The 24093-nt window shown below is 40.6% G+C and overlaps 1 protein-coding gene across 1 annotated transcript in view; it reads right to left on the bottom strand.

Moving 5' to 3' along the window:
- Positions 1 to 991: 991 nt before the first annotated feature.
- Positions 992 to 24093, bottom strand: part of LOC126416385 (ATP-binding cassette sub-family G member 4) — a 364704-nt gene continuing 341602 nt past the window's right edge. Inside the window, exons 10-11 of the mRNA XM_050084068.1 lie at positions 12269 to 12424; positions 992 to 2259 (exon numbers count right to left, since the gene is read on the bottom strand). Coding sequence (XP_049940025.1) covers positions 1915 to 2259; positions 12269 to 12424 — 501 coding nt within the window. The 3' untranslated portion in view covers positions 992 to 1914. The remainder of the gene's footprint in view (positions 2260 to 12268; positions 12425 to 24093) is intronic.

Here is a 24093-nt window from a genome sequence, read left to right as displayed (position 1 = left end):
TTTTCAGAAATGCGGTTTGATATTACATTATAAGCTACCTTCTTAAAATTTTGTGAGAAACATGAAAGAGGGAGATGGGTCTGTAATTTTAGGTCACTTACACATCTCCATCTTTATAAATTTGTGTTGCTATTGCATATTTCAATCTGTCAGTAACTATGAAATGTATTTGCAAATTGTGAATACTATATTACATCAGCTGTATTGTTGACTACAGACACATGAAAATTTGTGCTGGTCTGGGATTCAAACCCAAATTTCCCACTTATCATGAGCAGTCACTTTAACCAGCAATCTCTGAATGAGAATACTGTGTGCAGCTGTAGATGGGCATGAATCATGATACTGATCCAGTCAAATTTTGAAAATAAATCCCACACAGTCAATGTAATCATCGTGAAGTACCTGAGAATACTGTAAACAATTATAAGGCATAATTAGTGTGCCCTTAATTGTCTTAATGTAAGACACAAATAAAGTGCATCCACAATTAACTAAAGTTCATTCTTCTGCCACACACAAGTGAACTGTTGTTGAGAGCATAGATACAAACCTCTAAACAACCCAAGTACTGGTACAAGCAGTTGATGACAATAAGTAAGAACACAGTATGAGAATGAATGTCTGCTGCACAGTGCTTATAATGAAGAGGCTCCAGAGGACAGTGCAGTGGATTCTGTGCTGTGTGTACAACTCAAGTGGCCTACCACAGGCAGCTTCTGGTGGCCAGCCTGTGGAGATGCTGTTGGTGGAACATCCTAAGTGTAGCATGCCCGCAGTTCAGTGCCGCAGTGTGTATCCAGGTATTATGTACAGAGTCATAGCATTAATCATATGCAATAGATTGCTTTGCAAACTGAACAGAAAGATTGTGATCATGTTGAAGGCGGTGTCACACTTTGACTTATTTTCTTTCCTGAACCTCATAGTAGATAACATAAGTAAAACAATTTCCTTTTATACGTTTTTAATTACAAGTTGTACAAAGAAAATTTCAGTTGATTTATATAATACATGATATTTATTTCTTTACTATGAATGTAATACTGTCTAGGAAATTAGGAAACAGTCTTGTTTATAGAATGATGGAAATGCCACAGATTTGACCAGCAAGTGGGTTACAAATTGATAGATGTATTTAGAATTGTTGAGTGCTAAACAGTGTGGTCATCAGCACCATGTTCTTATAAAAATCACAACAATAAAAGGTCATGAGGACAGATATTTAATTTATCCTGCTTTTTGTTACACAAATCAGGTACATTCTGAAAACAATGTTTAGGAAGAAGACTTATTTTATCACATGAATTATAGTACTAGTAAAAAATACTGAGGAAAAGCATATACAGTTACTGTACACTGATTAGACAGATGTTAAAATGGAAAAATATCTTCAATAGAAAATTGTCATATCTTTCCAGCAGTCTCTTCCCAAGTTAAGAGGAAGTACAGCTATAAAAGTTAGTTCCAAACATTCTATATAGCAAAATTGTTGTAAGTATAAAAAGAATTAAAAATGAATAGTTTATGAGGATTCATTTCTTGTGTTTACAATTTTGCCTAATATAGCGAGCATGTTAGCTTATTCCAAAATAATATATTACACTCAGGTCATCATTTAAAAAAGTGCATTAAATCTAGTGTCACACAACATGTTTTGCAAAAATAAATATTAGAGACAATGTCCGTCTGTTCCAGATCTTAATTTTTTCTGCTACAAGTAGCCTTGCAGCAAATACGTACATAACTGTTCTTACAAACAACCTAGAACACCAATAGCAGTGCACATTGTCCACTTTATATGATATAAAGCGTCTGATGCTTCTGGCATTCCCCATTCACCCAAAAATTATTCATGGTTGCCTCTTGCATTCATTCTCTTCACAAAGAAGAAACAAAGTACATTAGTATTCTTCATCTAGATTTATGTAGCCTAATTTTCAAGGTCACAAACAGTGTCAGTTGTAGTATCACTAGCCACGTAACAAGGCCACATATATCCATCCAGTAATCACTATGGGCCATCCCCATGTTTTCAAGAAACTTGGAGGGATCCTTGTAATAGCAGTATATTTCTGAACACACAAGATTCTTCCGTCCAAATCCATAAATGCACAACACAATTGCCTCAAATCCATATCTGAAGAGACTTAAATAAGTCAGAGGCACAAAATATGATGGTATATCGTCCAGCCTCATAAAGAAACCAGAGAAAAGGAACATTGGAATTGTTACTGCAGCCAGTATAAATGTTCCAAGCTGTAGGGAAGAAAAATATCATTAAATATAACAGAAGCACCTTATATTAAATCTACTGGCTCAAAAAATAATTTGCTTTCATATAAACTTAACATATTGTAGACATTATACATTAGCACTACTACTGACTTCCCAAGCATAACAACGACAACAGCAACGATAATAAAACAACAACAATAATAATAATAATATAAATGCAGCTCAAATGAAACTTAGATGTTCAATAAAAAGCAGAAAAGTGAGCAAGAATTTTGGGAGCTGACAATAGTAATATTAATGGCCTGAAAATAGTCAAGTCATTGAAAAATCAAACAATGGAAACTTTGGGTAGGAATATCAACAATGTAGGAAAAGACAGATTGCTACTTACCATAAAGAAGACAGGTCAAGTTGTAGACAGGCACAATTAAAAGACAGTCACATGTAGCTTTCGGCCACAGCCTTCATGAGTAAAAAACACACACACGACCGCCAAAGCCAGCGTCTCAGCCTGGAGATGCTGGAGTTGGCAGTTGCGTGTGCATGAGGTGTGCTTGCTTGTGTGTGTGTCTCTTACTGATGAATACTGTGGCCAAAAGTTGTAGGTGAGTGACTTTTAACTGTGCCTGTTCACAACTTGAAATGTCTTCTTTACGGTAAATAAAATAGTAAGGACAACTTGAACTGGAAGAAGCATATTACTAAGCTTCTCTAACAATAAAGTTCAGCCTGTTTCGCTATTTGTATAATCACTAGTATTGGTAATAAATTGATCAGCCTCCTAAAGTACTTTGCATATTTCCACTCAATAATGTCTTATGGAATAGTTTTCTGGGGTAACTCACCACTTAGACGTAAAGTATTGATTGCACAAAAGAGAGCAGTGAGAATAATTAGTGGTGTTCACCCAGGGATGTCATGTAGGCACCTATTCAAGGAGTTAGGTATTTTAACTGCACCATCAGAGTACATATACTCACTAATGAAATTTGTTATTAATAATCCATCTCAATTTGCGAAGAACAGTGATGCTCATACATACAACACTAGAGGGAATGACCTTTCTTATCCATTATTGAAGCTGTCAGTTGCCCAAAAAGGAGTACATTATTGAGCAACAAAAATCTTTGATTATTTGCCCAACAACATAAAAGTGTCTGGCAGTTAGCAGATCAAGTTTTAAATCTAGCTTAAAATCATTTCTTTTGGACAACTCCTTCTATTCCATGGACGAGTTTCTGTTTCAGAACTGGTAATAATAATAATAATAATAATAATAATAATAATAAAATTTGTACCTCTAAATGTAGTTGCATGTGTAGAACTAAAAATTTCAGTAATATTAATATTAGCACTATTCATGCGTGTGTGTGTATATATATCTAAAAACAAAGATGATGTAACTTACCAAATGAAAGCGTTGGCATGTTGATAGACATACAAACAAACACAAACACACACACAAAATTCAAGCTTTCGCAACCAACGGTTGCTTCATCGGGAAAGAGGGAAGGAGAGGGAAAGATGAAAGGATGTGGGTTTTAAGGGAGAGGGTAAGGAGTCATTCCAATCCCGGGAGTGGAAAGACTTACCTTAGGGGGAAAAAAGGACAAGTATACACTCGCGCACACACACATATCCATCCGCACATATACAGACACAAGCAATAATGTAACATGACTTGTTCCACATCATATTGATAAAACAATCATGAAAATGATGTACAGAACACAACATAACTAAATTAAACTACAGACAAATGCTGGGATTACATCTTCAAGAAGGCTATGGGCAATTCTTTTCTCCATACTTGTCTAAGATTGCTACATTTTTGCCCCAACTATGTTAGCTTCTTTAGCTTGGCAGGCAAGTGATTTCTTTTCCAGTATTTCCAGAAGTTTCTCAGATGCATTTTTCATGCGAATGTAATTTTTTGGCAGTGTTGTTGTAGTTAGGTATAAGTATAACATGACTGGTAAGCTGAACATGTCTTTCTTCCATGGAAGCAGTAACAACTTGAAACAATATTTAAGGAACATTCACCAGGAACAAAGAACTGGGGCAATACATGCAGAGAACGGAAGCCAAACATAGCTTGGCTAGCCTTAAATAGGCATGCATGGCCTTTTGAAAGTAAATGCATACATCACTACAAGTGTCATATGGTGTGAGCTAGTGAACACTCTTACTTGAGGAATCTGTGTCAGGATATTAAACTGAGTGATCATGTGACCGTGGACACAGTGTTTACAGGTTTTGCCATGGTAAGACAAGTTGATTTGAATTTTAAATGATTGTGCCTTACTATGTGTTATTAGAATATGCAAGTCAGATATTTTATTACCTGCATGTGAGAAGTGAAAGTTGTAAATGTGGCATATGAATTCATGAACACTATTTAGCTGATTTGCTTTCTGATCACTAATTATAAGAAGCAAAGTTAAAAAACTGCTTTTATCATTTTCAAATTCTGATTTCATCTCTTTAATTACTGAAAAGAGTGGAAATGCAGAGTCAATATTTGTGAGTTTATACAGTGCATGGTAAAATGGAGGAGCAGACTAGGATGACAAGGCAGAACAAAAAAAAGATGAATATGTGGGGGAGAGTGTGTGAGTGTATGATGAACAAAGTTAGGCCCTGAGACATGGTGGATACAGCTGTGCAGCAGGGGCTTAGCAGAAATAGTGGCGAGGAGTTTTACGGGATGGAAGGAAGTGATGCAAGGACAAATACTATCTATGTAACTCAAAGAAATTGGTTTTGGGGAAATGGACCCAGATGGCACGTGTTACGAAGCAGCCATTGAAGTCGACCATACAGTGCTTGGCAGTGGGTTACACTAATGGACTGTCAACTCTGCTCTTGGCTGCAGTTTGCCAGTGACCATTAATTTGGGTGGACAGATGGTTGGTGATCATATCAACATAAAATGATGTACAGAAATTGCAGTAGAGCTGGTTTATGATACAACTGCTTTCGGGTTGGCAGGTGTCCTTGCCTCTTATACAATAGTATATGACTGTGATGGAATTCGAATAGGATGTGCAGAATGGATGTATCAGACAGGTATTGCACCTTTGTCTTTCGTAGGAGTAGATCTATGTGGCAAGAGGAGTGGTTGTGGGGTACGGATATTGTGCAGATTGAGTGAGTGCTGGAATACCACTTTGGGAGGGATGGGAAGGTTTGCGATATGAAGTTCGTTGTTTCCAGGGACATTGGTAAATAGTTAAAGGCATGGAGGAGGATATTGTTCACCTGTTCCAGTGCAGGATGACATTATGTGGTGAAAGTATGCTCTTTTGCAGCTGGTTTGGGGATAGTCAGAGGTTTATGGGTACACATGGACATCATCATCATCATCATCATCATCATCATCATCATCATCATCATCATCAGCCAGTTCTATCACTTAATGGTGTGGCCTCTTTGAGCCAATGTGTAACAAAGCATCCCAGTAAGATCTTCCATTTCTTCTGATCCCGAGCTTCTTGTTGCCAATTGAATCCCACTGTCTTCCTTATATCTCTGTCCCTTGTGTCTGGTGGTATTCCTCTAGGTCTTTTTTTGTAAATTGGGCTCCAGTCTAGGACTTGTTTAAATCATCTACCATCTTTTGTTCGAGCAACATGACCAGCCCACTGCCATTTCAATGCATTCACTCCTTCCATTATGTTGGTGACCTTCATTGTTCGTCTTATTTCAACTGCTCTCTTCCTGTCTTTTTTCATGTAACCCAACATTGATCTTTCCATTCCTCTTTATGCTACTGTTAGCTTCCTAACAATGAACTCATTTAATGTGCATGTTTAGGAGCCATACATTACTACTGGCAATATACATTGGTCAAAAATAGATTTCTTCAGCTCAACTGACATTTTAGATTGAAGAGTGCACCCCATAAGCTTGCCAGCCCATTTTAATTCATCATAATATTTCTGGTTTTAAATCTCCTTTCATGTTTATCAGTTGACCCAGATAGATATATTCTGTGACTCTTTGGAGTTGTGTACTTCCAACTGATATACTTCTCTCTGTGTCCATTCATTGATCATTATCTTGGTTTTATCAATACTAGTTTTTAGTCCAACTTCAGAGCACACTAATGCAAGTTCGTAAACTAATACTTGAAGTTCTTCTATGTCATTTGCAAATAGGACAATATCATCTGCAAATCTCAAGTTGTTCAGTCTTTTTCAGAGATCTTGAATTCCCTTTTCTACCCAATTCAATTTAGAAATGGCTTTTTCTAAGGCTGCTGAAAATAGTTTGGGAGACGTAGAATCACCTAGCTTTACACCCTTTTCAATGGGAAATTCATTAGCATCTTCAGCAACATTCACAATGTCTGTGGAGGTTTTGTGCATGTTATGTAAGATTTTGATATAGCCCTGTTCTACTCCTTGTTCTTTTAGAGCCACACAAAATAGCTGAGTGATTGATCGAATCAAAGGCCATTTCAACGTCTATAAAAGCAATGCAAAGGGGTAGATGGTACTCATTTCTTCTACTAATTATTTCCCATGGCATGAAGATATGGTCAACTGTGCTAAATCCGGATCAGAAACCAGCTTGCTCAATGGGTTGAGCCTGGTCGAGTGTAGTGCTCAATCTGGTAGTCAAGATCCTAGTGAAAACTTTGTACACTATGGAGAGTAAGCTGATATTAGAATTAGTTTGGCTTTGTTCCAGTCTCTTGGTAATGTTTCACAGTGCAAACAACCTGACAATATCTTAGCTAAATGCTTTATGGATTCTTCATCCACCAGCTTTAGAACATCAACTGGGAGGTCATCACCACCTGGAACAGTCCCTTTTTCATATTGTCAATTGCATGTTTGACTTCTGATGGGAGTATTTCTGGAATTTGGGAGACAGTAGCATCCAATTTGTTTAGGATCAAGGTATCATCATGGATTTTATGGTATAGGTTATTATAGAAATTTCCAATATATTCAAGTATTTTTTTCTTGTCTGTAATTCAGCCTTGACCTGTGTCTAAAGCTATTAGCTGTTTCCTTCCAATCATAAGCATTCGATTGGCTTTCTTCAAACTAGATTTATTCTCAAGACTGGCTTTTAGGTGTCTTCTTCATACATCTTGATGTCATCTTTCATACTCTTTCTTAGAGCTTTGCATAGCTCTACATATTCTATCTTGTCTTTATCTGTATCAACTTTCATTCTTCTTCTCTTGTCCATCAAACCTGTTGTTTTATTTGTCATTTTCTTGGATTGGTTTTGAGATTTAATGAGCCACGCACTTCTCCAGCTTTTGTAATTAGTACCTTTGATACTTCTTCTGCTTCACATTCTTTTAATTTCCTCTGAATTCTTTCTTGAAATTCCTCTTTCTATTCAAGATTTTTGAAATTTAAAATTTTATTTTTTTGTTCAATTAGTTTAAATATTTCATATTTTGTATTAAATTCAAACCTTGCTCTTACTAATTGATGATCACTTTAATGTTTTGAGGCCTATTGGTGAGAATGATGTCTACCTCGTTTTTCACTTCAAAGTAAGGACTCCTCAAAGTCCATTTGCGACTTGGGTGCTTCTTGAAAAACGTATTCATAATAGGTGTTTTCATGCATTCTGCAAATTGTACCAACCTCTCACGTCTATCATTTCTTTCATCTATTCCATATTTACCAATAACTGAATCACCTTCTTTGTTTGTTCCAACTTTGGCATTTAGGTCTCCAATTATGAATTTATAAAAACAATCTCTGCCTTTCTCATAGGTTTCCTTCAGACATCCACAGAAAGATTCTCTCTCTTCATCTGAGTGAGTAGACGTAGGTGCATATGCTTGAACTATTTGTATCTTATACCTGTCCAATATTTTAGGACCAAGCATGCAGTTCTGTTCGAAATTCCTTCTAACACTGTTATCTTGTTGACAATGGTTTTGTTTACTAAAAATTCAACTCCATTTAATTTTCCATTTGGTTCTCCACAGAGATTTCCTGAATTCAAGCAAAGGCAGTTTTTGACTTTATGGCACACTTCACTAAAACCAATGATGTCCCAGTTAATTTTCTCTAGTTCCTCTTCTATTTCTGTTAATCTGTCATCTCCCACTAGTGTATTACAATTGTACATACATATTTGAAGCCATTGCTTCTCTCATTTTGTAGACTTAGGATTTTGTGACACTAAAGCAACTTCCACCTGGAGATCCGAACATGGGGCTATTTTAACTCCAAAACATTTTGCCTTGTTCTCACACATCATGACTCAAAGGTGAGAAGCATAATTGTCATGCTTGCTTCAGAAGGGATTGGTGATATAACTTTACAGGCTGCCCCTAACATGGGGTACAGATGGCTTTGGCAGGCCACTCCTTTAGAGTACAGACGCTGCCTATGCATGAGAAGTATAGGTTGGAAAATGGAAGATCCCTAGCCTTTGAAACCTAATAGTGTCAGAGTTGGAAAAGAACAAAAGTTGGCCAAGGATGGTCAGATAGGAAAGATAAAAGTGAGGAGTCTGGCATAAGTGAGTGGAAGCAATGCCAGGACTCAGCTCGGGCCCCATGGTCACCAGCCATGTACTCACTACGTGTGAGTCTCCTGGGGGAGCACATGGATATAGGTTGAGATATGTGTCTGTAGACTTACTCTGGGGGCAGTGTCTGTCTGTGAAGGCCTTAGTAAGACCTACAGCAATCAAGCAAGGGAGTTCTCATCACCGCATACTAGACTTCATGGAAACAATTTTTTTCTTTGTTTTGGGATGATACCTATCAAAAGGTAAGCACTGTTAATGGTTAATTGGTTTCATACGGGCAGAGCTATGGGTGGAGCCACCAGAGAGGTGGAAGTCAACATCCAGGGATATGCAGATTGGGTTGAGGACCAGGTGCACTGAATGGGAGTGAATATGTTGAGGCTGAGGAGGAATGAGGATAGGTTGTCTTGGCTCTGGGTCCAGGACAGTTTTATTAATGAACCTGAACCAGACGTGGGATTTGAAATTTTGGATGGCTTTGATGGTTTTCTCTCCATACCCCACAAACAAGATGGTACACAAGGATGCCATATAGGTGCCCAGCTGCAGATTTGTTGGTATATATTCCTCTCAAAGGTGTGATGATGTATTAATTAATGTATAAGGACTGAAGTATCCCAATGACCACCCAATTTACTCAGTATCCTGATCCACCATTATCCCACACCCACTCTCAACCCCTTTCCATATCGGTCACACCCCTGTGGAGATCCAGGTGCAATAACTGTCTGATACACTCACCCAGCAGATTCTGTTCCTGTCCCATCACTGGCTTAGCCTATCCTATCACAGGCAGTAATAACAGTCATGTCAAACATCAGATCTTCTGTAATTTCTGCGTGGGATTTTATATGGGCATGACCACAAAGCAGTTCTCCACTTGAATAAATGACAACTCTCAAACTCTGGAAAAGAGCAGAGTTGACTGCTCAGTAGCAGAACATGCTGCTGAGTGCAACATACTCACAACCCATACCATCTGGATCCTTCCCCCAACAAGAAGTTCTCTGAATTACGTAGACACAAGCTATTCTTGAAATACATCATTTGGTCTCGTAATCCTCATGCCCTCAATCTCCAAAAGCCCCCCTGCCCCATGCCCGCCTACATCAAGCCTCAGGACCCTAACTTCACTCATCCTGCACTCACACCCTCTTCCCCACAGTCTCATCTTTTTCTATTCTGTCTCACCCTTCCAATCCACTGCACCATGCTATCATGCACTGCATTACCCCACCGACGTCAATGCTTTTGCCATGTTCGTATCCCACGCACTTGCTGCCTCTCACTCCAAACCCTTAGACACCCTTCCCCAACACTCCCAGTCTCTGCTTCCTCTCTCCCCTCATCCACACCACCCAACACATTCTCTCCCCAGTTGCACTACAGACCTACAGGTCCAGCACTAAGAAATCAGCACTGTGTGCTCTATGGCTTGATAAATGAAAGCTAGCAAAGATTTCAGTCTTGTTTATGTGCCTATCAACGATTCAACAGCTCCAGTATTCAGTGAGTTTTTGCCTTCAATCCAAATGCTATATATTACAAAATTTCATGATCATAACTGGTCAATAACTAAAGAAGCCCTGCGAGAAGAGAGGAAAGGAGTTTGTTACCCTGTGAACACTGAAGTCACCACAAAAAAATGGATCAAATGGCTCTGAGCACTATGGGACTTAATATCTATGGTCTTCAGCCCCTAGAACTTAGAACTACTTAAACCTAACTAACCAAAGGACATCACACAATACCCAGTCATCACGAGGCAGAGAAAATCCCTGACCCCGCCGGGAATCGAACCCGGGAACCTGGACGCGGGAAGCGAAGTCACCACAGTCAAAGCAGTACCGTACCTTGAGTTGGTCAAGTGTTTGGCATCAACTGTGGTACTTAGGAACAAAAACAGTGTATTGTGACAAAACTTTGATTCATCACTGTACATTCAATTTAACTGACTTTGGTGTTAGCATTTCTGGCTCTACATTTCATCTCTCTTCATTAATTAATATATGATGAAATCAGAATTTCAAAGCAATGAAGTGGTTTGTTTAAACTCTGTGTATTACAATGACTTGTCAGAAAGGAAAATCAGCAAAATAGTGTTTATGAATTCAGATATCACTTCTACAACTCCTACTCCTCACATAATGGTAAGACAAATTTCTTATTTGCACTTTGTAATGACCAACATTAAAAAATGTTAAAGACAAAATCATTTACAATTTAAATCAATTTGGCTTAATGTAGTAAAATGTGCACATTGCAACTGAACTCGGGCTCGTCTACTACCTATTTTTCACGTGGCTCATCTGTAAAGGGGGTTGGTAGTAAACGGTTGCATTTGCGCCCCTATTATTGAGTCTGATATTGGCTGGCTTTTGAAGAGCAGTGAATTGAACTATACACATTCAGATTGAAACTTATTTATTCAAAAGAAACACTTTAACGTTGTGGCCATGCATTTTTTAAGTTCACAAATAATAATCGGTGCAATTCGTACACTGTTTGTCTCACACCCACACACTTTCACTTTGTTCCTTCGCATACCCTGGCGTCCATGCTTGCACTCGCGGCACTTTTCCGCTCCCAACTCGCCACCACAACGGCCAACCACCAAAGACCTCGATTTTCCCGCTCACATCCACAGTCCTGAGTCGGGTCACATGACACCACAGTAGTCAAAATAATTGCTAAACATGGCCACAATTCGTTTACAGTATTTTATAATATTTAAATACTTAAATCTAAATACATTATATAATTTTACAAATTATCACCACACTTATATAATTCGTTGCAATTAAAAGAAAACCAAAACACTATTCAACGGAACTACAACGTCCATCAAAACACAAAACAAGTATTTTCTGGTCTATTTTGCCCAGCATATTATCTCTGCTGCTGTGCTTTAAATTTTAAATTACTTGAAAGAGTTCCATATTATCCCCTGTTACCTTACAACATGCTGTGTTCACAACAGCATGTGTCCGCTTGCTTTGATGTGCTGGTATAGGCACTTGACCAAAACTGCTAGCTAGCACACACAACAGGACAACACCAAAAAATTACACAGGTATGCAAAATCCATCCAAGAAATTTCTGAAAATGCTGCAAGGAAATCCATTTCTGCCAAGCCAAATTAAATCAAATCTAAAATTTGGATCCGCAGAAAGTAACAGTTGAGCCTCTTTAATCATAGGTAAGGAAGGTAGAGGGAGGGAGGAAGGGTGGAGAGAGGGGAGAGAGAGAGAGAGAGAGAGAGAGAGAGAGAGAGAGAGAGAGAGAGAGAGGGGGGGGGGGATAGGTTTCTTTTCGGGGGGGGGGGGGGGAGGAATGGCACATGGAATGGTGTGGAAAACAAACATTGAAAACCTAACATTAAAGTCATTATGGTACGTTAATATTCAGTACCTCACACATCTTAAAATATGCAATAAAAACACTCTCACAGATAACAATTGTATTTCAATGCTGAACAAAAACTGTATTTTATTTTTCAGGTTGGCATCCTTACCTGTATATTGCAAATTGCACCTGCAACTAGTCCAAGAGTTTGAGCAATCATTGTCATCAACATGCAAACCAAAAGGAACATATAGATTCTCTGGTGGTCATATGGTTGTCCCGTCATGAAGTATGCTATCAGTACAAAACAAGCGGGACACAGTACCTGTTTGTACAATCAAAAAAATTAATCAGTATTTCATTGACACACCTTTCAAACATAGTAATGTAAATTAATAATCTCATAGCAGCTGGGGGGCAAAAAATTAACTTTTTATTGAATTTGAGAAACTTCCCAGTTTCTTGGTTTACTTCTGACAGAAGTTTGTTGAAGACCTCTTGGAACCACACACCAAAATAGCCCTCTTCCCCTCATCTGAACCTAAGACAATGAAGCAAAGTCTACATGAAAATTATTTTTGTGTTTTGTAATAATGCCTGTAACTCACAGTTTAAATGAAATGAATTTTCATATACTTTAAGGCTAATGGGGACCACTCACAGAAAAGCAGAAGTGTTAGAATCACGACAGGCAAACACAAAAAAGACAAAGTTTTTGGAGCATATCCTTTCTTAAACTAGAGTGCAAATACACATGTAAAACACCCACACATGCCTCTGCCCCTGCATTGTGGGGTAGTGGTTGTGTCAGGTGGAGGCAGGTAGAGGAAATGAGAGGCAGGTGTTGAGGGTTGGCAGGTAGCAGTTTGGAGGGGGGACTGCCGGTTTGCTGGCTGGGGATGTGGGAGGGAGTGGTGGCAGTTGCATGGGCTACGTATGCAATGCATGGGTGTCAGAGCAGGTGGAGAACAGTGCACAATGAATGTGACATGGAGAGCTGAATTGGGAGGGGGTGATAGGATGGAGGAAGGGGAGCTGTTAGGTGGTGGGTATAGGGACAGTTGGTTAATGGAGATTGAGGCCAGGTTGGTTCCAGGTGCTAAGGTTGTGTTGCAGGGATAATGCCTATCTGCACAGTTCAGAAAAGCTGGTAGAGGAGAAAAGAATCCGTCTCACCTGGGTCATGAAGCAGACATTGAAATGAAGCATGGTATGCTCAGTAGCATGTTGTGTCAACAGGTGGCCCATTTGTCATTGGCCACAGTATGGTGGCAGCCATTCATTCTGGTGGACAGCTGACTGGTTGTGACACTGACATAAAAGGATGTGCAGTGATTGCAGCAGAGTTCACATATGACATGACTGCTTTCAGAGGTGGTCTGGTCTCTGATGGGATAGGATAAGCCTGGGATGGGGCTGGAGCAGGAGGTGCTGGCTGGGTGGAATGGGGCAGGTCTTGTGCCTGGGGAGGGTGTGGGAGTAGGAGTGGGGTTTTGTGCAGGATGGGTGGGCAATAGAACACCACTTTAGGAAGGGTGAGAATGATCTTGGACAGGCTGTCCTTCATTTCAGGGCATGATGACAAATAATCAGGAACTGTGGCCAGGAAACTGGCTTGGGACTTACATTAAGGAAGAAGGAGGGAAAATCAGAGGGGCATGTGGAAGGGAAGAGGAGGTGAGCAAGGAAGAGATTCCGTATCCTGTATGATGTGATGGGCAACAGTACCTACAGCAACATTAAGAAGAGAGCACTGGATCATAGAAAAAGGAGACACAAATGACCTGCTAACATGGCAGAAGACTGATGATGAATATCCTGATTTATAATACACCAAAAAATCTGTAAGTAATTCATACTGCTAACAATGTAAGCAGTTTACCATTAGTTCTAGTAATTGTCATGATGTCCGTTAATGTAAGGCTCTCCCTTATGACAGAATTTGCGGAAAATGATGTGTGAGTAAGTGAATATTCTCCACATAGTGGAGATGTTGAGGCGAAGACAGGCACAACAAAAAGACTGCTAGACAAGTAAGCTTTTTGCCAGAAGGCCTTTTCTGAATTAGACAACACACACACACACACACACACACACACACACACACACACACACACATATTCATGAAAATGAAACTCACACACAAACAACCACTGTCTCTGGATCCTCTTTTTGTTGTGCCTGTCTGTGATTCAACATCTCCACTGTATAGTGAGTAGCAATCTATCTTTATTTATAATACTGTCAGTATTCCATCCTGGATTTTGATTTTTAGTGAATACTCTATTTTATTAAAATGTTCGACAATGATTCTGACTGGTTCATTTCCACAGCAGCACAGTGCTTAGTACTTGGCCTGATTGTGACCATTTGCAGTACTGTGAGTGCCAAACAGCACCAAAACCAGCTCTTCTCTGCTAGCATGGCAATTACATGACTCACTATTGCTTCCTATAAAATCCTTCCTACCAATCTTCACAGTTTCCAACTACATACCAGTGGAAGAATCCTGGAGATACTAAAAGGTATCAGATAGATTATATAATGGTAAGACAGAGACTTAGGAACCAGGTTTTAAATTGTAAGACATTTCCAGGGGCAGATGTGGATTCTGACCACAATCTATTGGTTATGAACTGCGGATTGAAACTGAAGAAACTGCAAAAAGGTGGGAATTTAAGGAGATGGGACCTGGATAAACTGAAAAAACCAGAGGTTGTACAGAGTTTCAGGGAGAGCATAAGGGAACAATTGACAGGAATGGGGGAAAGAAATACAGTAGAAGACGAATGGGTAGCTCTGAGGGATGAAGTAGTGAAGGCAGCAGAGGATCAAGTAGGTAAAAAGACGAGGGATAATAAAAATCCTTGGGTAACAGAAGAAATATTAAATTTAATTGATGAAAGGAGAAAATATAAAAATGCAGGAAATGAAGCAGGCAAAAAGGAATACAAACGTCTCAAAAATGAGATCGACAGGAAGTGCAAAATGGCTAAGCAGGGATGGCTAGAGTACAAATGTAAGGATGTAGAGGCTTGTCTCACTAGGGGTAAGATAGATACTGCCTACAGGAAAATTAAAGAGACCTTTCAAGACAAGAGAACCACTTGTATGAATATCAAGAGCTCAGATGGCAACCCAGTTCTAAGCAAAGAAGGGAAGGCAGAAAGGTGGAAGGAGTATACAGAGGGTTTATACAAGGGCGATGTACTTGAGAACAATATTATGGAAATGGAAGAGGATGTAGATGAAGATGAAATGGGAGATAAGATACTGCGTGAAGAGTTTGACAGAGCACTGAAAGACCTGAGTCGAAACAAGGCCCCGGGAGTAGACAACATTCCATTAGAACTACTGATGGCCTTGGGAGAACCAGTCATGACAAAACTCTACCATCTGGTGAGCAAGATGTATGAGACAGGCGAAATACCCTCAGACTTCAAGAAGAATATAATAATTCCAATCCCAAAGAAAGCAGGTGTTGACAGATGTGAAAATTACCGAACTATCAGTTTAATAAGTCACAGCTGCAAAATACTAACGCGAATTCTTTACAGACGAATGGATAAACTGGTAGAAGCAGACCTTGGGGAGGATCAGTTTGAATTCCGTAGAAATGTTGGAACACGTGAGGCAATACTAACCTTACGACTTATCTTAGAAGAAAGATTAAGAAAAGGCAAACCTACATTTCTAGCATTTGTAGACTTAGAGAAAGCTTTTGACAACGTTAACTGGAATAATCTCTTTCAAATTCTGAAGGTGGCAGGGGTAAAATACAGGGAGCGAAAGGCTATTTACAATTTGTACAGAAACCAGATGGCACTTATAAGAGTCGAGGGGCATGAAAGGGAAGCAGTGGTTGGGAAAGGAGTGAGACAGGGTTGTAGCCTCTCCCCGATGTTATTCAATCTGTATATTGAGCAAGCAGTAATGGAAACAAAAGAAAGATTCAGAGTAGGTATTAAAATTCATGGAGAAGAAGTAAAAACTTTGAGGTTCTCCGATGACATTGTAATTCTGTCAGAGATAGCAAAGGACTTGGAAGGGCAGTTGAACGGAATGGACAGTGTCTTGAAAGGAGGATATAAGATGAACATCAACAAAAGCAAAACGAGGATAGTGGAATGTAGTCAAATTAAATCGGGTGATACTGAGGGGGTAAGATTAGGAAATGAGACACTTAAAGTAGTAAAGGAGTTTTGCTATTTAGGGAGTAAAATAACTGATGATGGTCGAAGTAGAGAGGATATAAAATGTAGACTGGCAATGGCAAGGAAATCGTTTCTGAAGAAGAGAAATTTGTTAACATCGAGTATAGATTTAAGTGTCAGGAAGTCATTTCTGAAAGTATTTGTGTGGAGTGTAGCCATGTATGGAAGTGAAACATGGACGATAACCAGTTTGGACAAGAAGAGAATAGAAGCTTTCGAAATGTGGTGCTACAGAAGAATGCTGAAGATAAGGTGGGTAGATCACGTAACTAATGAGGAGGTATTGAATAGGATTGGGGAGAAGAGAAGTTTGTGGCACAACTTGACTAGAAGAAGGAATCGGTTGGTAGGACATGTTTTGAGGCATCAAGGGATCACAAATTTAGCATTGGAGGACAGCGTGGAGGGTAAAAATCGTAGAGGGAGACCAAGAGATGAATACACTAAGCAGATTCAGAAGGATGTAGGTTGCAGTAGGTACTGGGAGATGAAGAAGCTTGCACAGGATAGAGTAGCATGGAGAGCTGCATCAAACCAGTCTCAGGACTGAAGACCACAACAACAACAACCAGTGGACTGCATCAGGTGCAATGGGCAAGGGGATGAAGGATATGAAGAGCAAGAGTGAGGGCTGGGGAAGGGTGGCTGATAGATGGGAGTAAGATGTAGCTGGTACATGGAACAGGAATATGGCACCAAAGAGCTCAGTTTCGTCCAGGCAGGAAAAGTTACATACAGTGCACAATGACACAGAGGAGTGAATTGAGAGGGTGGAGATACAAGGAGCATTCAAAAATTAATGCAACATTTTTTTTAAGTAGGTTGGTTTTATTCTAGATTCCAATATACCATATTATCCCCCACTCTTTTCATTGCAAAACCCCTTTTTCAACATTATTTATGTTCAATGTGGCAGCCTTAAGCCATCTTACTGGGAGGGCCTGTATGCCTGCATGGTCCACCCTGCTGGCCAAGAGCCAATTTCTTGCTGCATCAGTAGCTTCACCACCATCCATGTACTGTTTCCCATGGAATGCATCCAACATTCTGCAGATGGTCCTTCGTTGCTCTTTATACTCTTCTGTTCAGTGGCGAGGAACTCATTGGGCACACTCCTTTGAGTACCAAACTGATGGTGAGCGTGTCAGCACTATCAGCAGAGACATACCCTTGAGCTGTGGGATGTTTGATTGTGTTCCACTGATCACCTCAAATGAGAGTGTCCACATGTTCCAACAGTGCAGGAGGCACAGCTATGTGCAGATGGCCAGTATTTGGGAGATCAGACAGGTTTGCACAATCTTAGTGTGACGGTGACAGACGCCTCGCCTAACAACTCACTGTACTTTTGTTCTATGCCAGATCTCTATAGACATTCTGCAAGCACCTGTGAATACCTGCAGTGCTCTGATTTTCTGTTCCATCTAAAGAAAATGGCAGCTGTGTGGTTGGAATGCACCTCAGTTACAGATGCCATTTTGAAGGTTTTGTATAGTGCTTCCACCTATTGGAACTTCATGAAGCATTAAGGGCTAAAGCGAAAATATTCCACAATTTTCCACAACAAATTATGCATTTTATCAACCAAAATTGGCTGAAGTAAAAAATGTATTGCTTCATTTATTGAGTGCCTCTCTTAAAACAGAAGAAGAGAGAGGGTGTATGAGTACAATGAGTGAAATGGGGGTTGTGGGGATAGGAATGGAGGTGGGATTAAGGGGGAGGGGTAGTGTAGATTGAGACTAGGAGGACTGATGGCCAAAGGATGTGTTGAAAGGACAACTCCCATTTACGTAAATCAGAGAAGCAGGTGTTGGAGACGGGTGGAGGTGTGATCCACATGTTGCAGCTTGTGAAGCCGTGACTGAAGTCAAGCATGCTGTGTTCAGAAGTATGTTCTACCACTGGATGGCTACTGTTGAGCATTGGGCTACAGGTTGGGAATGCCATCTTCATTTACATATATACTCCACAAGCCACCATGTGGTGCCTCATGCAAGGTGCCTTGTATCACTGCTTGTCTTTCTCTTGCCTTTTCTGCTTGCAAGTGGAATGAGAAAAAAGCAACTGTCTATATGCTTCTGCATGAGCCCAGATTCCTCTTATCTTGTCTTCATAGTTGTTACTTGAAAGGTATGATGGTGACAGTAGAATCACTCAGCAGTCTGTTCCAAATGCTGGTTGTCTTGACAAATTCAATAGTATTTCATGAAAAGAACTTTTGTTCCTTCCAGGGTTTCCCATTAAAATTCGTGGAGCACTTCCATAATAAGCACAAATTTCATAATATTTGCCAATTGACTGAACTTACCAGTAACAAATGTAACAGCACACTTCTGAATTGCTTCACTGTTTTAGTATCCTCACCAAAGTCTGTCATCAGGTAAAGGGGACACATTTGTGATGACTGCCCAGAGCTGTTTGGTTTCCTGTCCATACCATGGGCAGTGTGAACTTCGTGTCAGCAAGACCCTCTGGTGGTGTAAGGAGAAAAGTGTGAACATTTTCTTCATCCAGCTGTGTTGATCTCTACAAGGCTTTCCAATTGTTGATGTTACTTTTGTGCACAGTTACTCACTTACTTTTGGTTTCCCTCTCAATTTGCTACTGTTGATTTGTTTGTATGCTGTTGATGATTCTTGGTTTTTCATGTTTTTTGATTACTCTTGGTTTGTCCTTTCCTTCCTTGTGTATGGTTTTTGCTGTCAATCACTTGGTCCTTTCAGCCACTCTCCATGTTCTCAGTAACCAACATGTGGCACTCTCCCACCTGAACTGTACATTACTAAAGTGATGATGATACTGACTCTTGCATGAAAATAAGACTGTAATGATGGATCAGAATTTCTGTGGCTTTGGCATCTCAAATAACACTGCAGGAACGGATGTGACTGCAACAGCTACATCAGATCGGATGCAGGAATTGTTCAAGCAAAATGCAGAACTGATATAAAAGATGAACATGTAGCCAGCAGCACAAGCACAAGTGAGACAGCCTTTACCACTGCACCTCACCATTCACTTTATCTGACAATACCATAGAGAAGTGGGAAAACTGTCTGCCTCAATTTATGCTGTATTGCAAGGTAAGAGACATATCACATCCTGCAGTCAGAGTGATTTGTTGCTTAGCAGCAGCAACAGCAACAGCAGTAGTAGTAGTAGCAGTAGTTTGTCTGAGATTGTGCAAAAGCTGCGCTCATGCATAGACCCTCAGATATTACATTTTAACAAGTTGTGCAATTTACTGAGGCAGCGTTCCTGCCACCAAATGCGATGAGATTACAATTTAACCAATAAGGGAAGTTTAATGCTCAGTCTAATGCACACTGTATGACAGAATTGCCAGTGCTCACCTAGAAATGCAAGTCTGCATGTACTAGTTGTGATGCTGATTCTTTAATTGCAGACATAGTTGTAAGATTAGCACTGGACAAGGAGATCAAGAGTAGTTCTATGGAATCATCAGTCCCTCAGTTAAAGTCAACTGCAAATATTGCCTAAATGCTTATGCTGTCTGCAGCAGCTCAAAAAGCATTTTCAGATAATTAGCAAATAGCTCTGCTCTCCACTACATGTTGACAAGTTAGTCCCCCAGGTGGCAATCAGGGTGCAACTTCTAAGCAGGGAAGTGTTTCTTGCTCTCAAGTAGATTTCAGTAGATTTAGTAAATAGATAATAAGAAAAATCCTTCTGCTGCATCAAACATTTCATCAGGAAGGAGGTTTACACATAATGTTTCCTTTCTGTATTTGCAGTAGTTCGTGGATGCAGCTCCACCTTGCTTTTGTTCAGACTGCTGGACATATCATGATCATCACCAGTGTCCACATTTTTTTAACACATGCAATACATTTCTCAAGCAAGGACACTTGGCAGTAGTGTGCCAGGGCAGGAGAACAGCACGTCAGGCTGATGCACCAGTTTGCCAACACAATGTAGCTGGCAAAACCTGACAATGAGTTTCAGAACCTAACTGAGCAGCAGTGTCTGCCTCATCTCCAATGTTGACAGCACAGTCAGGTGCCTAATAAACTCCTGATTGAGTACCAAAAGCGTTATGACCCATTCCAGGTTGACATGGGGCGAGCAGTTTCTTTGATTAACTAGGAAACCTATCAGCATTTGGGCTCCCCTGCCTGCAGCCACCACAGCAGCAGGTTATTTCATACAGCCAGCAAAATATTCCTCTGAGAGAGCAAAATATGTATGGGCAAAATACAAGAATGAGGTTATTTCGTATAGGCAGCAAAAGATTCCTTAGAGATGGCAAATTACCATATGGGCAAAATACAAGAATGTGGAATGACAAACCACCTTCTTGGTCTATGTTCTAGGTGCAGTCCCTGAATTGGTTTCAGAGTATTGGGTAAGGTAAATCTCGTGTTAAGCCCAGGCCCATTCCACGATAGAGAATCATTATTAGAGATTTATGAGTAGTTATTTCAGTCTACCATGGGTAGGACTAAAGAATTTGAACTCAAATTTCACTCAAGCAGTCCTCTGTGCCTAAATTTTGTCATGCAGTATTTGGGGCATAGCTTAAGCATCATAGGGATCATGCCTACTGACGGCTTCAAAAAACTTGAGGGAATTTCAGTATTTCCTGGGGAATACAATGTTCACTCTCCAGGAAGTTCAGCTCATGCATTCATTGAACCATTTGAGAAAGAAAGGCATTCCATTTGTTTGGCCTCAAAAGTGTCACAAAGCATTTTTGCAGTTGAGAAACTCTAGAGGTTGACTCTGTGCTTAATAACAGTTACACCAGGCAACTTCCTGCTCTCTGTAACTGATGTGTCTCAATATGGCATTGGAGCCATTTTGTCACATATGAATGCGATGGCACAGAGCAACCAATAGCTTTGGTGTGCAAGACACCCCTGAAGGCAAAGCAAAATTATTCACAAATGGAGAAGTAGCCACTGAAAATTGTTTGTGGTGTTAAAAGGTTCCACATTTTCCTATACCAGAATAAGTTTCAGTTATCACAGATCACAGGCCCCCACCCCTATTTATCTTTGGTTCACATTCTATCCTTTCAGATAAAATGGCACAGAATTTGCAATGTTGGACATTGTTCTTAAGCAATTATCATTGTGACATTCATTTGGTCTCACCATACAGCATGCAAATGCTTATGCATTATCACACCTCCTCATTGGCTTCAATGTTGAATCTGACCACCAGGAAGCAGTGTGTTTTATGCACCATGCCTTGCGAGGTTTCTCAATCACCACTCGAGGAATAGCAGCAGCTACTAGTCAGACTCCTTCCTGCATAGAGTACGTCAGTGGTGCAAAGTGTTTGGCCAGAGTGCTTCCCCGAAGGATCAGACCCAGAGTTCCAAAATTATATAGGCTTAATGTTGTTCAGAGAGTAGTGTCATCTACTGAGGATGCTGAATGTTGCACTGTGTCTGCATCCTTCAGTTACCACACATATCACATCCTTCAGTTACCACACATACCCCACTGGAGGATGTTGAGGATGAAAGCTTTAGCTCAATGTGATGTTTACCGGCCAGTGATAGACAGCACAGTTCAGCACACAGTGCATACATGTCAGACTCATATTCACAACCAACTGCTCCAGCACAAAATTTTTCACCATGGTTCAGTATGGGCACACAAGCTTTGCCGGCCATTTTCAGGGAGCAATATGGTTGCTGATGGTAGATGCACTCTCCGATTCTCCTTATGACATGTGAGTTGCTTCTACAACTGCATGTGCTAAAATCAAATCTCTAGTTACAATTTTTGCCATAGAGGGAGCACATCACACCTTAGTATCCAACAGATCCAAGTTCATTTAGGCAGGATTTTAGAGAGTGGAATACAGATCTGACCATTGCCCCTTTGTACCCAGCTTCAAACTCAGTCAACAGAGCGAGTGATCAGAACAATAAAGGCACAAATTTGGAAAGCACTGGTATTGGGTTCCTGCTGAAGAAGCCTTAACAATATTTCTCGCAACATACTAGGCCACTCCAGTTAACAGACAAATCCTGGCTGAGGTACTGCACAGGCAGGGGCCTGCATGTTCCAGGACCTGCTGTGACTTACACCGTGAACCATAAGCCGAATTTACACATCCCATTATCTTCAGGGTAATGCTGTGTGAGTTCACACGTTTGGCTGGAAGCCAGCTTGGGCACTGTATGATATTCTCTGTCATAAGGAATACCAAGTGTTACTCGTTGTGGCCTTACAGGATCACCTGATCCATCATTGTAACTAATTCCAGCTGTGACATACCCAGGAGCCATCTCAACTCATCAAGCCAATGCAGGGTATTTACAAGCCCAACATTCTCAGCGACCACACTTTCAGGCCTTCACTGTGGACTCCCAGTGCTCCTAGGTTCACACTCTGGCCACAGCCATAGTGCCATTACAACCTGCACCAACACCATCACTACCAGCAACAACAGCTGATGATCAAACTGGTGCAGAGCTGGCAAGCCATGGAGGTTGAGTCACTTACTCCAACAAGCAACAGCAGCTTATGATCAAACTGGTGCAGATCTGGCAAGCCATGGAGATTGAGTCACTTGCTCCAACACTGAAATCAGTGTCAGTATCAACATCTCAACAGCAACTGCAGCACCATGTGGACCATTTTGCAAATGAACAGGACACCAGGATGCAACAGGGAAGGAAACCTCAGAATTGTAGTTGCCACTTGAGCCACTGATAATGCTCCCATCACAATGTGCGCCCTTGCTCCAGTGGGAAAAACACATGTCTAGTCATTTTCAACCCTATGCACCTATTAATCCCCATCCAGTTGTGTTAATGTTTCTGAAGCCTTTTGATTACCAATGTTACTTTCACATACAGTTACTCACTTACTGTTGCTTCTTTCTCAGTTTGCCATTGTGGCTTTGTTTTGTACAGTGTTGAAGATGATTGGCTTTCACATTTTCAGGTTACTCTAAGTTTGTCCTTTTCGCTCTGTGCATGGTTTTTGCTTTTGATCACTTAGTTCTTGTGGCTGTTTTCTCAGTAACTGACTCCCACATGTAGGCTGGGCATGACTTAAAATGTCTTCCTTTAATCTGACCTGATGGGGCTCCCAAAGACTCAAGTATCCACGTGGACAGCTGGTCAGTGGTCATACTCACACAAAATGCCGGACAGGAATTACAGCAGAACTGGTACATGACATGACACTTTCACAGGTGGCCAATGATGCGATAGGATGCGGCTGAAATGGGATGGGCTGGATGGATATAGCAGACAGACCTTGTGCCTATGTTTTTCATAGGAGTCAGACCTAAATAGGATGGACCAAATGTTTTGTAGAATGTGTAGGCAGCAGAATACCACTTTGGGAGGATGGAAAAGATTGTGAGTAAGATGTTCCTCATTTATGGATACAATGATAAGTAGACTCCTCTCCGCACTCTCACCCTTAATCTGTTCCAAGAGTATCTTCCAACCCGCACCTCCATGTCATGGTCCACTGTGCACAACTCTCCATGTCTACAGCAGAATGAGTTCACTGGTATCACATTTCTATCCCATGGACCTACTGCCTCTCCCCTCCTTCCCCCCCCCCCCCCCCCCCCAACTGCCAGCTATCATTTGCTGCAATCCTCCTTCCTCCTCTCCATGTCCCTCCTTGCTCAACAACTTTCCCCAAATATAAGCAACTCCTCTTCCTATTGGAGCCACAGTGCCAATACAATGTGATTGGCTGGAACAATGTAGCTGTGCAGCCCTGTGTGAGTGTTTTGGGGAGGGGAGGGGGTGTTGTTACCCTTACCCTTCCATTAT

Source organism: Schistocerca serialis, chromosome 8 (genome assembly GCF_023864345.2).
Source record: "Schistocerca serialis cubense isolate TAMUIC-IGC-003099 chromosome 8, iqSchSeri2.2, whole genome shotgun sequence".
Classification (NCBI taxonomy): domain Eukaryota; kingdom Metazoa; phylum Arthropoda; class Insecta; order Orthoptera; family Acrididae; genus Schistocerca; species Schistocerca serialis.
This window is presented reverse-complemented; position numbering and strand designations above follow the sequence as displayed.